Source organism: Trachemys scripta, chromosome 11 (genome assembly GCF_013100865.1).
Source record: "Trachemys scripta elegans isolate TJP31775 chromosome 11, CAS_Tse_1.0, whole genome shotgun sequence".
NCBI lineage: Eukaryota > Metazoa > Chordata > Testudines > Emydidae > Trachemys > Trachemys scripta.
The window spans coordinates 25,940,281-25,955,389 of record NC_048308.1 but is presented as its reverse complement, the minus strand read 5'-3'; the positions used below and the strand labels follow the sequence as shown (position 1 = coordinate 25,955,389).

Genomic DNA, 15,109 nt, shown 5'->3' with positions numbered 1-15,109 from the left:
GAGCCTGGTGGATGTCACTGTTCTGCTTGATTCGGAATATGGGATTAAATCTGCTGTGTATCAGGTAGAGCAGGGACTTGAACGTGGGTTTCCCACATGACCAGCCAGTGCTCTAAGCACAAGCTTATAGAAAACACATGAACCCCTCCCCCCGAAATTTGACAAAATTTCGATTTTGTGAAAATATTATAAAGGTTTTGTGTTTGTTCCAATGAAGAATGAAAACAAATTTTGAAACCTTGAAAGTTGCTGCAAAACTGAATTGTCATCCTCCAGTCGTTTCTATTCATTAGTTCATATTGGGCCAAATTCTACTCTGAGATGCATGTAATCTGCTCCTGCCTGTGCCATGCCTTGATACCATGGTGATGGGCGTATTATAAATGGATAAGATAGGGTCAGGGTGCATTTTTCTGTGGCTCATTACTTTTACCAGAAGATACAGTACTAACAAGTAGGAGTTCACATCTCTTTCAAAATGTATTAAATTAAATAGGAAATAAGAATATTCACAGCTACAAAAGAAAGAGTAAAAACTTACATGTGATACCTTCCCTCATACTTCATAAACCAATAAATAGAATATACAATGAATATATTTCCATTCTTGATGGAGCAGGAGTGGAGCCATTTTCTACTCCTTGTATTCTATCAACACCACCACCAACAAAACCCCAATTATTTACTTTTATTAGCAGATACCAATAATCTCCTATTGTGAGGTTTTTACCCATGAAAGCTTATGCCCAAATAAAGTCTTTAAGGTGCCACCAGACTCCTTGTTGTTTGTGTAGATACAGACTAACACGGCTACCCCCTGATACTTGACACCATGCAAGGCACTAAATTTAGCCGTATGGAGTGGAAATCCATCAACCTCAACAAAAAACTTGCACAGATACAGACAGACATCATCTTCCTCTCCAAATGCAAACAGATGGACATCATACCAAATGGACTGAAGGTAAAAAATCCATTGCAATCAACATACTACACTGACTATGGTGAGAGACTGTGCCACACACTCTCAAAAAAACTGAGGAACCACCTGATCAGCATCCTGTACAGCAGACAGGAGAAGATCAAGAATGAATTCTCAGAACTGGAGACTCTCATACAATACCAACCTTCCACACAAACTTCCACGTGGCTGGACTTTACAAAAACGAGACAAGCCATTTACAATGCACACTTCACTTCTCTACAGAGGAAAAAGGACAGTAAGCTATCTAAACTCCTACCTGCCACAGGGGTCTACAACAGTGGTACCCTCAACTCATCTAACAATATTGTCAATGTTTCCAACCACACACTTAGCCCAGCAGAAGAGTCTGTCCTATCTCGGGGACTCTCTTTCTGTCCCACCATCCGCACGAACACGATACAGCTCTGCGGTGATCTGGAAGCCTACTTTTGTCGACGCCGACTCAAGGAATATTTTCAACGCACCACTGAACAGTGCACTGACCCACAGGAACCCTCCTACCAACACTACAAGAAGAAGAACTCTGCGTGGACTCCTCCTGACGGTCGAAATGACAGACTGGACCTCTACATAGAGTGCTTCCGTAGACGTGCACAGGCTGAAATTGTGGACAAACAACATCACTTGTCCCATAACCTCAGCCGTACAGAACGCAATGCCATCCACCGCCTCAGAAACAACTCTGACATCATCATCAAAGGGGCTGACAAAGGAGGTGCTGTAGTCATAATGAACAGGTCGGACTATGAACAGGAGGCTGCCAGGCAACTCTCCAAGACCACATTCTACAGGCCACTATCCTCTGATCCCACTGAGGAATACCAAAAGAAACTACACCATCTGCTCAAGAAATTCCCAGCTACAGTACGGGAACAAATCTACATGGACACACCCCCAGAACCCCGACCAGGGATATTCTATCTGCTACCCAAGATCCATAAACCCGGAAACCCTGGACGCCCCATCATCTCAGGCATTGGCACTCTTACAGCAGGATTATCTGGCTATTTGGACTCTCTCCTCAGACCCTACGCTACCAGCACTCCCAGCTATCTTCAAGACACCACCGACTTCCTGAGGAAACTACAATGCATTGGTGTTCTTCCTGAAAACGCCATCCTGGCCCCATGGATGTAGAAGCACTTTACACCAATATTCCACATGAGGATGGACTACAAGCTGTCAGGAACAGTATCCCTGATGAGGCCACAGCACGCCTGGTGGCTGAGCTTTGTGACTTTGTCCTCACCCACAACCACTTCAGATTTGGGGACAACTTATACCTTCAAATCAGTGGCACTGCTATGGGTACCTGCATGGCCCCACAGTATGCCAACATTTTTATGGCTGACTTAGAACAACGCTTCCTCAGCTCTCGTCCCCTAGTGCCCCTCCTCTACCTGCACTACATTGATGACATCTTCATCATATGGACCCACGGAAAGGAGGCCCTTGAAGAATTCCACCTGGACTTCAACAATTTCCACCCCACCATCAACCTCAGCCTGGACCAGTCCACACAAGAGATCCACTTCCTGGACACTACAGTGCAAATAAGTGATGGTTACATAAACACCACCCTATACCGGAAACCTACTGACCGCTATACATACCTACATGCCTCCAGCTTCCATCCAAGACACATCACACGATCCATTGTCTACAGCCAAGCCCTAAGATACAACCGAATTTGCTCCAACCCCTCAGACAGAGACAAACACCTACAAGATCTTTATCAAGCATTCTTAAAACTACAATACCCACCTGGGGAAGTGAGGAAACAGATTGACAGAGCAAGACGGGTACCCAGAAATCACCTACTACAAGACAGGCCCAACAAGGACAATAACAGAACACCACTGGTCATCACATACAGCCCCCAGCTGAAACCTCTCCAGCACATTATCCACAATCTACAACCTATCCTGGAAAATGATCCCTCACTCTCACAGACCTTGGGAGGCAGGCCAGTCCTCGCTTTCAGACAACCCCCCAACCTGAAGCAAATACTCATCAGCAACTACACACCACACCACAGAAACACCAATCCAGGAACTAATCCCTGTAGCAAACCTCGTTGCCTACTCTGTCCCCATATCTACTCTGGCGACACCATCAGAGGACCCAACCACATCAGCCGCACCATCAAGGGCTCATTCACCCGCACATCTACTAATGTTATATATGCCATCATGTGCCAGCAATGCCCCTCTGCCATGTACATTGGCCAAACCGGACAGTCCCTCCGCAAAAGAATAAATGGACACAAATCAGACATCAGGAATGGTAACATACAAAAGTCAGTAAGTGAACACTTCAGTCTCCCTGGTTATTCTATTACAGATTTAAAAGTCACGATCATTGAACAAAAAAACTTCAGAAACAGACTTCAAAGAGAAACAGCAGAACTAAAATTCATTTGCAAATTTAACACCATTAATGTGGGCTTGAATAGGGACTGGGAGTGGCTGGCTCATTACAGAAGCAGCTTTTCCTCTCCTGGAATTGACACCACCTCATCTATTATTAGGAGTGGACTACATCCACCCTGATTGAATTGGCCCTGTCAACACTGGTTCTCCACTTGCGAAGTAACTCCTCCGTGTCAGTATATAATGCCTGCATCTGTAACTTTCGCTCTATGCATCTGAAGAAGTGAGGTTTTTAAGGTGCCACTAGACTCCTTGTTGTTTTTAATAGTCTCCTTGCGGCATGTTCAATTTCATCCATTTGGAGAAGGCCTGTGGCCAAAACATCCCTGTCAGGAACTTCAAGTGGCTGGAGAAGTCCACCCTTAGATATATGCTACTAAGAATGAAGAACTGATTTTGTTCTGGTTTGTCATCAGTATGACTTAAGGAACTGAAAACGAGTAACAAAGGGAGGCGGAGAATATACCTTTAAGTAAGTGATTGGCTTTATTGTCCAGCGATATAAAACTGCCAATGCCTCTTGCTAGAGCTGATAATACAATGTAAGGTTTGATGTGTGTATTATTGGCCAGATTCTCAGCCCCACTAAGTCCCCTTTGTGACGCTCAGGCAAAGGGGATTAAAGCTAAAAGAAGCTAGGGATGTCTGTTGTTGGAGAAAACCTTGGCTGGGATACAGTCGGCTTCTCTCATCCCCTCCCACCCTATTCCAAAAGGTGAGTCAAAATTGAGAGAGGCATGGAAGAGGCACAGCCAGATCTTGCTACACTTCCGAGATCTCTGCAGGTGTAAAGGCTGCTCTAAATTGCACTGGGAGACAAATTGTAGACCCCCAATAGGGGGGCAGGGAAGTGGAGGGAAGCCACTTGGCTTCTCCCCAAGTGCACCAGGCAAACATAAGATGCACCTGATGATTCAGGCCTATACCAGTACAATATCCCGTAGAATGTTAATTACTATGGCTAAGTCTACACTACCCGCCTGAATCAGCGGGTAGAAATCGACCTCTCGGGGATCGATTTATCGCGTCCTGTCGGGACGCGACAATCGATCCCCGAATCGACGCTCTTACTCCACCAGCGGAGGTGGGAGTAAGCGCCGTCGACAGAAAGCCGCGGAAGTCGATTTTGCCGCCGTCCTCACAGCGGGGTAAGTTGGCTGCGATACGTCAAATTCAGCTAAGCTATTCACGTAGCTGAATTTGCGTATCTTAAATCGACTCCCCCCTGTAGTGTAGATGTACCCTATGGCTACAAAGAACACTGTAAGTGATAGTAGAGGGAATGGCAACTTAACCATGTCTACATGAAACACTCCATACTCAAAACAACGTAATACGGTCTTTGAAAGGTCTGAAGCTGGAGGGAAAGTAGTAAGATGCTACAGAGAATCAGTACCACAAAGTACTTTTTTTTTTTTTGGGCTCTAGTTTTCAAAAATAGGCCTATAATGCAGTGTTGCCAATTCTCACAACATTGTTTGCGAGTCTTGCTGTATTTGATGTTTCTCCTCAAGCCCCAGCCGCTGGAGTCATATGATTACATGAGAATCTCCGCTTTCATCTAAACAAAAGTAAGTTTCGAATCCTTGTGGATGCAGAGAGAGGCTACAAAATGGGAAGCCTAAAAGCTCAAAATAGAAGGCAAATCAAAACTCCCAAATATCTAATTTTTTAAAATTCCATGATTTTTATTCCAGTGTCATGATTTTGGAATCCTTGGGGTTGGCAATACTACAAACTCAACTTCTTAACTTTTTGCTGACAATCACATACGCAAATATCTTTGTCATAAAATATGCCCCAAATCATTTGCAGGTGCAATCAGGTACTTAAATCTCTGGGCACTTATTTGCCCACAATTATTTGCTCTCTTAGACTTGTGGTTTCAGTTATTGTGGGTGTGAGAACGCAGGCACAAAGTCAGAGTCTGCCTTTGAATATCAGCCTGTGTGTTACTTTAGTAGACAGGATCACTGCACAAGCGCTGTGATTTCCAGACAGAGATGCAGATATGTTTTACGCCATCGATGCTTTGTTTTTAACTTAAGTAACTAGCTGTCTAACCAATATATGTCCTTAAAATATTGGGTGAACAGCCTGTCTAACTAAGTTGTTATAATCATTTTGTTCCAAAACTTCATCACAATGTTTCTTTAAATCTCACAGCTTTGAATATTCCTTTGGGTGTGTCTGATACTTACATCAGAGCATACCTGACTGAATGCTGCTGTACTTAAGTGGAGTTTATGATGAGAGTTCTGAGAATTACTTGATTTCTCCTCAGTCTCTACTTATTTTACTTGTCTAAGCTCACTGCCAAATACAGTTATGTTGTTAAATAGCTTCAGACACGAAAATATACTGAAATGACATCACCACAGAATAAATAGGATACTATTTATCATAGCAGTGAAGATCAGTTTTTAAAAGGCTTTTTTAATGTACTTGCATCTGAATTGGTTGAGTCATGAGTTAATTTAAAACTCTTCTAAAAATTGTGATGAGACAAAATAGTCATCCATTTGACAAAAATAGATTGTTAATGGCTTTCCTGGATGAGAAGATGATTTTTTTCAATTTGCTACTGAAAATGTGATCACTTAGAAATGTGTTGCTGTACTTATTGGCCAACACTTCACTAAATATAGAAGATCCAGTTAATTAATGCTTCTCTCTTATAAAATTCTATAATATTTTACAGCAGTGGTCACAAACAGTGTGGTGTAGAGTTCCTACGGGGCTTTTGATTGTTACTGTACAGTACTACATCCAGCTTCTGCATGGAGATCTGCATGGATAGACTTTTGTGCAGCCCCATTGACTTGGGTTTTATAATGGATGCAAGGATAGTTTTGTTTGTATGATTAGGGTCCTAGCATTGTGCTTTTCTGAACTCATAAATGTACAAAATATGTAAATATAAAAATGTGTTAATGGGACTAAATTATGCCATTTACATATGGTCTTGTACCCTAAACTTTATATATTATGTGCTGATATTTAAAGTATTAATTGCCATTGCATTCGAGTTTGTAATTCAGAACCTCAAAAATTTGTAATTGTGCAAAGCTACCCACAGTGTGTCATAACAATGCAGAATCTCTAACTGAAATAAAATTAACCGCCGCTATTGCTGGGTGCTGATAAATTAAACTAAATACAAATTAATCGAATTCCAAACCAAATAGTATCTGATTCTGAATCACTGGAGTCAGTGGAAGATTGGGAATTTCATTGGGCACAAGATCAAGTGCAGAAAGAGGAAGGAAGTTTCGTAGCAAAGGCATTACTCACCTAAACAAGTATAAAAATAGACATTCTTCCTGTTTGGGAAATAGAACTGCCATGTGCATATCCTTGCCATGCGAGATTTACTTAGACTAGAGGACCAAATCCTAGAGTTTAGCATGCGTAGCATTTTGCAGGATCTGGCCACTACAAAAAAAAAAAAAAAATTAACATGCCTTTTTAACACCATTTTTAGAAATGAGGCACATCTTCATTTGAATTAAGAGTCATGCAAGTAGAATTGAGCTCTAATTTTGCTAGGCATCTGGGGTCTATTTTGGTTTTTAGATTAATAATATTTTCAAATACTTTGTACATTCTTTTGTCTTTCTTACAAAATCGGGCCCCTATCCTGCAATTGGATCCATGCAGGCATGAAGGTACATTTGTGCCAATCTAATTGCAGAATCAGGACCTCAGTGTCAAGTTGTTTATTATAAAGGGGAGTGTAAAAAGACTACTGGTTTTAGATTGTGCCACCCATCCTGAATGGTGACTTGAACAAGACATCTTACTGTACAGTATATCCTATTTCTTCCCCTTGCAGACTGATGTATATCCCTTCTGGTTCATATATCATCCCTATCTCATGATATTGCATAGGATGCATTTGGATTTATGTGTTCCATTGTCAAATAACTTTTTAAATAGTATGTTCTGGCATTTGGCCATTTTTGCTTCTTGATTCACATACATTTATGTTTAGGTATGATGCATAGAATAATTCTTTGTCTGAGTGCTGCTGGGTACTGAGTAAAGTATTTATATATCAGTAATATATTTACATAGAAAAGAGATTTTAACTGAGACATCTAATAATCTGATTCTATCTGATGTGATGTAACCTTCAACGGAGAGCTGATCTTTAATCCAAGGCTATCAAACAGGATTTAAATCTTGTAATAGGTTGTTTGCTGTTCCCAGTGCTGATTGCCTTATGATGCATACCCATAAGAGAGACTAAGATATTGCACAAGTTCTGAGAAAGAGAGAGATTTCCTTTGGAATTTTGTGTTTTGCAGAAAAATAAAAATTATAAAACTACTTAAATTCCTAGCTATATCCTGTACAATTTCCTATCAGAAATAAAACACAAAATGTACATAACAAAATTCAGGAAATAAACACTTGAGCAATGTTTTGTGAATTTGGCTTGGATTCATCTAAGCAGTATAATATTTTCTTAACGATGTCCTCTTCTTTTTAGGGATCAGCAGATTCATACACAAGCAGACCATCAGATTCTGATGTATCTTTGGAAGAGGACAGAGAAGCAATTCGCCAGGAGAGAGAACAGCAAGCAGCTATTCAGCTTGAAAGGGCAAAGGTGAGTTCTTCTTTTCAGCTTTAATAATAGCAAAGTTATATGGCATTTGGTGGCACATCAGCCTTTGCATAGTGTTAGAATTCTTTCTACAGGTTTATAATGGTGATCATATAATTTGAAAATAGCTTGGCAACCAACTACAAGATGCTAGAGGGGGAAATACCAAATATTTTCACAAAGAAGATACTACTTAAAACATGAAGCCAAATCCTGCTGTCACACCCATGTAACCTTATGTGTGTTGGTAGGTCCTAGATGTGTAAATGAGAATGGAATTTGGCTCTTTTACTTAAGGAAAGGAAAGGAGAACAACATAAGAGACTTCTACCACATTTTCACAGCAATGTACTCGACTCTTTTGAATTTGGATTTGGTCCAGTTGGTCACCCTATGGATGAGCTGTGGATGGACTGGATGTAAATATAATGGGGCAAATACTGCCCTGTAATGTATGCACATGAGTTCCATTCATTTCAATTGCCATTGTACCAATATAGTCAGACATAGGATTTTGACCCAGTGGCTGCAATTTAGTCCTTTTTTTGTTTCTCAAATGTTGGTTGCTTGATTCACCCTGTGAAGAAAGGGGCTGCAGATGACAAATGGTGTGCCAGAGGGGTCAGGCATTCAGATACTTCAGTGAAAGTAAAATAAATTGGGGGTATGGATAGATACATTCCTGAGGGATTTTCCATCAGTGGAAAGCAGGCAGTGTTTTCAGGGCCACACTTTTCCAGGGGTTCGTCAAATGGAGGCCAACTTCAGAGAATGGTTGGGACCCTGCTGGGAGAGGCTCCCAACCTTACGGGACTTGTTCAGAATGATACACTTTCTATGGGGTTTTAGACTGTCCTACTGAATTTAATAGAAAATTCTATCCCTTCTATAGGTGGTTTAAAAAAGCCCGTAGAAAGGCTGTCTTGTTCTCTATTAAATTCTATACATTTTTGGATTAATTCATATAACACCTATTACATTTCTGTAGAACCCTCCTAGTTTCATCCTATTGAATTCCATAGGACTTTTCCATAGGTCTGAATCAGCATGTCTCCCTGTTGCTCTGGCCACCCCACTGTCTTGATCAGCTTCACCTACTTTTGAGGAAGTTTTAGGCAACTCTTGGCCACCCAGCAGAAAGGTTTTTGTAGGTACCTTGTGATGCTGTGTTCCTCACAAATTTCCTGCTACTCAGGGCATACAGCCGATTTTACACCAGCAGGAATTAACCAAGCCTTGGAACTCTATAGTTTTGTAGAGTACTTTGTAACCTACATCTTATGTAGGATCTTCCATCACATCTCATGCCTTAGGACACACAACAATCTCTGCAAAGGAAGAATTTTCTTGCACTGTGTGCATTGTGGAGGGAGGAATTACCTTCCTTTGAATTATCCTACAAGGGGATTGCTACTGATAAATCAATTCTCTTTTGTAGTAAATCACATGGCTCAAATTTGGACCTGATGTAAGCAAGCACAACTCCATTGACTTGTGTGGAGTTGTGTCCGCTTACATTAGGTCTGAATTTGGCTGTATTGCCAATGCATGACTAGTAAATACATATTTTTTAATTTGACACAGTTAGCACACTACCTCTTGAATCTACAAAGTACAAGAACACTTCTGTAATATGCTTGTGACATGTTTTTTTGTTCCTAGTCTAAACCTGTAGCGTTTGCAGTTAAGACTAATGTGAGTTACTGTGGCGCACTGGATGAAGATGTTCCTGTCCCAAGCACTGCCATTTCTTTTGATGCCAAGGACTTTTTGCACATTAAAGAGGTAACTACAGCATGCAATTATTCCTCTGCCCTGCCAACAACTAAAACCTAAGCAGTCAGATTTGAGCCATGCAAGACAAAAGAGAAAGCTGAATAGCAGCCAGCATTACTCAGAGCATCTGTTTGATTAGCAATAACATCCAGGATCATTCATCCTTATCAGGATTCCAGTGCCATGAGGCTGTATCTTGTACTATTATGAATTTGAATCTACAAATTCATTATCTGGTCTTAAATGCATGGAAGGGAAATCATGTCTTAGTAGATTTTAAAACCACTTGAACTTGATGGAGATAGATTTTGTTCTTCACTAAAGCAGTGAGATTGAGACTGGTAGTAGATAGCCTGGGAAAGGACACCTTGAGCCCAACAGTGGAGTTACACCAGCTTACACCAGGTCTGCAAGTAGCCCCCTAGAGAGGGCCTATAGAAGAGGGAGAGGACCTAGAATAAGAGAGTAAGAAAAAGCATCTGTAGGAAAGCTTTCTGCCTTGGGACATAGGGTTCGTCTACACAACAAGTGGCAGTGAGTCCCAGAGCCTGGGTCAACACATTCAGGCTCATGGGGCTCAGGCTACTGCGCTAAAAATAGTTGTGTAGCTGTTGCGGCTTTGGCTGGAGCTGGGTACTGCCTACGCTTCAGATCCCAAGCTGCAACATCTACACATCTATTTTTAGAGCCTCAGCCCTGCAAGCTTGAGTGAGTAGACCTGGGGTCTGAAGCTAAGTGCCACTCATTGTGTAGATGTATGGAGAGAGACTGAGAGAAATGGGACCTCAGAGCAGGGAGGGGAGCTAAGGGATAGGGGCACCATCCTAAAATGCTAACTGAAGAGAAAATCATTTTTACTGTATGTTGAAGATATTTCCTGCAAATTTTCTTTGAGCTTCCTAAAGTGAACCCACAAAATCTGCATGTGTAACATGTTATTTTGCACACATATATGCAGGCCTAGAACTTGCAAAACAAGGTTCATCCATATATGCTGCGGGTTGATTTTAGGGGGCCTGATACCACTTCGGCTTGGAGCCTTTTGAGGTTCTCCCATCTGTGCTTTACAGTCCTGTGATTTTTGAAATGTTCTCTTGCCAAACAGCTCCTAGTTGTAATCCCTTGGAATTTACCAGAATGACAATTCTCCCTTTTCCTACGAATACACAAATATTTTCATTGTATGTTATGAATTTCTAAAACAAATTCTAATATAGCCCATTTTATTGTTGATGCAAAACATTATATATGCAGAACTTTGTACATTTCCCCGGACAGATGTTTTTATCTGTAACAATCCATCTGAAGATGGCAAAAGTTGTGGATGTTACTCTAAAATGGACAGCCAAGAACAAGATCAATTTAAAATGGTTGTCTGGTACTTTAGTTGGTGATTTATTTGTGAGATTCCCAGGACGTAGGGTCTTGTAGTTCAGTCTACAGTTTCTGAAATGAATTCTTTGCATCAGTCTCCACTGCAGAGGATGTTGGGAAGACAGCCACATCAGAGCTGTTTTTGGGGTGACAGATCTGAAGTACTGTCCCAAATTGATGCCTCAGTAGAAGAGGTTTTAGCACAAATTGATAAACTAAACAGTAATAAGTCACCAGGACCAGACGGTATTTTCCCAAGAGTTCTGAAGAAACTCAAATATGAAATTGCTGAACTACTAACTCTGGTATGTAACCTATCACTTAAATCACCTCTATCCTAGATGACTGGCAGGTAATTAATGTAATGTTAATTTTTAAAAAGAGCTGCAGAGGAGATCCTGGAAATTACAGGCCAGTGAGCCTAAGTTCAGTACTGGGCAAATTGGTAAAAACAGAACAGAACTTTCAGATACATAGATCAACACATTTTGTTGGGGAAGTGTGGAAGAGTCAACCTGGCTTTTGTAAAGGAAAGTCATGCCTCTCCAATCTAATCTAGTTCTTTGAGAGGGCCAACAAGCATGTGGAGTAGGGGATCCAGTCATTACAGTGTACTTGGATTTTCAGAAAACCTTTGACAAGGTCTCTCTCCAAAGGCTCTTAAGCAAACTAAGTAGCCATGGAATAAGAGGGAAGGTAACTGGTTGAAAGGTAGGAAACAAAGGACAGGAATAAATGGTTTGTTTTCACAATGGAGAAAGGTGAACAGCAGGGTCACCCAAGGACCTGTGCTGTTCAACATATTAATTAATGATCAGGAAAAAGGGATGAATAGTGAAGTGGGAAAATTTGCAGATGATACCAAATTATTCAAGATAGTTAAGTCCAAAGCAGACTCTAAGGAGTTACAGAGGGATCTCACAAAACTGGGTGACTGGGCAACAAAATGGCAGATTAAATTCATCATTGATAAGTGCAAAATAACACACACTTGAAAAAATAATTCCAAGTAGCAGTCAAAAAGGCTAACAGTATGTTAGGAACTATTAAGCGAGGGATAGAAAATAAGACAGAAAATATCTTAAAATCATTATATAAATCCATGGTGCACTCACACCTTGAATACTCTGTCCAGTTCCAGTCACTCCATTTCAAAAAGGGAATAGTGGAACTGGAAATGGTTCAGAGAATGGCAACATAGATTATCAAGGCTATGGAACAGCTTCCATACGAGGACAGACTGAAAAGATTAGGGCTGTTCAGCTTAGAAAAGAGATGACTAAGTGATGATATAATAGAGGTCTATAAGATCATGAATGGTGTGGAAAAAGTGAATAGAATAGTATACAAAAACCAGGGGTCATCCAATGAAATTAATAGGTAGCAGGTTTCATACAAACAAGAGGGAGTACTATTTCACATGATGCACAATTAATCTGTGAAACTCATTGCCATGGGATGTTGTGATGGCCAAAAGTATAACTGCGTTCAAAAAAGTACTGGATAAGTTCATAGACATATGTCCATCAAGATGGCCAGGGATGCAACCCCACTTGCAAGACCGTTCTAAACTTCTGACTACCAGAAGCCAACAGTGGAAGATGGGTGGATCACTCCATAATTTCCCAGTTCTGTACATTCCCCCTGAAGCTCTGGCATGGACCATTGTCTGAGACAGGATACTGGGCTAGATGGACCATTGGTCTGATCAGTGTGGCCATTCTTATGTTCTTAAACTAGCATATCATAATAGTATATAACAAAGGATAATGCAAACCACAGAAAAAACTTGTATGGAAGGTGAGGAAAAAATATACTTTTGCTAGGAAGTTGTTGAGGCTGAACTTTCAAATTTGAGAGCCTAAAGTTGGGCCCCTAAATAAGTGGTCTGATTTTTTTTTAATTGGTCTTGAGCCTGTGCAGATCTCATTGACTTCAAATAGGAGCTTTAGAATGTATTTATTTAGTTGTCCAAGAATGAATTTAAGGGCCTGAGAGTTTGGGGCCAGGGAACTGATAATTTAGAGAGATGGGAGTATATATTTGGCTTCTTCCTCACTCATTTTGCAAACAAATCTTTGATTTATTTTTTCTGAAAGTATTCAAATGGGATTGATACGCACTGGCTTTTATTATGTATAACCTCTCTAGGAAAACTAATATTCCTTTTGAAATATGGTGCCAAGAGCTCTTGCCAAAAAATCATTGCAATTTTTTAGAAAATTACAAAATTGCTAAAAAATATAATTTGCTCAATTTACAAGGACCTAAACGAGGAGAACAAATTGTAAATCTTCAAAAGAGCTTGCTTAAAAAGTCCTGTCACCAGATAGTTGCAACAAATCTTTTGTCTTTATGGCATCACTCTTTATATCACTGTAGTTTAGATTGGGCCAAACTTTCAATTAAATTAATGTAATGTTAACAAAAGTTAACAATACAAGAAAACGATGCTTTAAGAAATGTATTAAAGTCTCTGGAAGTAAAATTTCTTAACTTCATTAAAAATATATATCCAAGTGGTTTAGCCGTTTCTAGGGTATATGACTGCAAATAAACTGAAGTCAAGATAGAGGAAAGATGGTCCAGTGATTAGGGTGTTAGATAGTAGACCACTCTCCCAAACTACCGTTACCCTTGGCACCAGTTTGCATATTTGTTGATGGTGTCAGCAGAAAAGTCATGCCTGGACATAGAGAGTAAATACAGAATTTGACACTCCATGTCAAGGCTGAGAAAGTTCAGAGAGAAACCTGTACTGACACAGCTTGGGCTGTACCTGTTCTGTGGGCACATACAAGTCTTCAGTCTTAAGAGCTCTTGGTATGGCACAATAATCTGTCTGTGTTACAGAAATATAATAACGACTGGTGGATAGGAAGGCTGGTTAAAGAGGGTTGTGAGATTGGCTTCATTCCAAGCCCACTTCGGCTGGAGAATATCCGAATTCAGCAGGAGCAGAAGAGAGGACGTTTCCATGGAGGGTAAGACTGTCCTTAGCCATTTCAAGATGCAACAAACACTGGGCAATATTTGAAGTTCAGCTGATTTGTTTTAATGTATTCCTCAGTCTCCTCTTGTCTAAAAATGGTTTTGTATTCATATACCAAAATGGACAGTGAGTTAAAATATACACGTTTGCAGAAAGTAGCAGGCATCCTAGATCTCTCACTGTCTCTGATGTTGAATCCGAGGGACAGGAAAACTACAGGGATAAACTTTGAAAAATGAGTCCTACAGGATGTGGACTAAAGTGTGGAGGGTTCTGGAGGACAAGCAGTCTGAGCCCATGCAGGGTTAGATCAAATCAGTGATCACTCATGGGCCCTAAGATTTTGCCTCATACTCTTTTTATTCTGACTCACCACTAAATTGGTACGTTGGGAACAGCACAGAGACAGTGTTGCAGCACTCCTTTCTCATTGCAACCCTTTCTTTAAGAGAGACTGCACTCCGGCCTCTCCACTGCTTCTCACCTCAGGTTGCCTCTCCACTTTCATCCCCAGCCTGTCTCCTCCTCGTCTCTCCACCCCTAGGCCTAAATGGTGCACGTGTCTTAGCCCTGGTCTACACTGGGGGGAGGATCGATCTAAGTTACGCAACTTCAGCTATGTGAATAATGTAGCGGAAGTCGACGTACTTAGATCAATTTACCGTGGTGTCTTCACTGCGGTGAGTCAACTGCTGCCACTCCTCCGTCGACTCTGCCTGCGCCTCTTGTGGCAGTGGAGTACAGGAGTCGATGGGAGAGCACTCGGGGGTCGATTTATCACATCTAGACTAGACACAATAAATCAATCCCCGCTGGATCGATTGCTGCCCACTGATCCGGTGGGTAGTGAAGACATACCCTTAGATAACACAGGCTTGAGTACAAGCCGGAGAGCCACAGCTCTGCCAGTTAATCACTGTGAGGCCTGCCTACTGTGT

General features: G+C 41.0%; 1 protein-coding gene across 7 annotated transcripts in view; it reads left to right on the top strand.

Moving 5' to 3' along the window:
- CACNB4 (calcium voltage-gated channel auxiliary subunit beta 4) overlaps window positions 1-15,109 on the top strand; it is a 200,627-nt gene that overhangs the window by 140,526 nt on the left and 44,992 nt on the right. For all 7 annotated transcript variants that reach the window (XR_004647649.1, XM_034785406.1, XM_034785407.1 and 4 more), the window contains 3 exons: window positions 7,913-8,032; window positions 9,692-9,814; window positions 14,033-14,163. Coding sequence is in view for 6 of the 7 variants with exons in the window: in XM_034785406.1 (XP_034641297.1) it covers window positions 7,913-8,032; window positions 9,692-9,814; window positions 14,033-14,163 (374 nt within the window). In the remaining variant the exon portion in view is untranslated. The remainder of the gene's footprint in view (window positions 1-7,912; window positions 8,033-9,691; window positions 9,815-14,032; window positions 14,164-15,109) is intronic.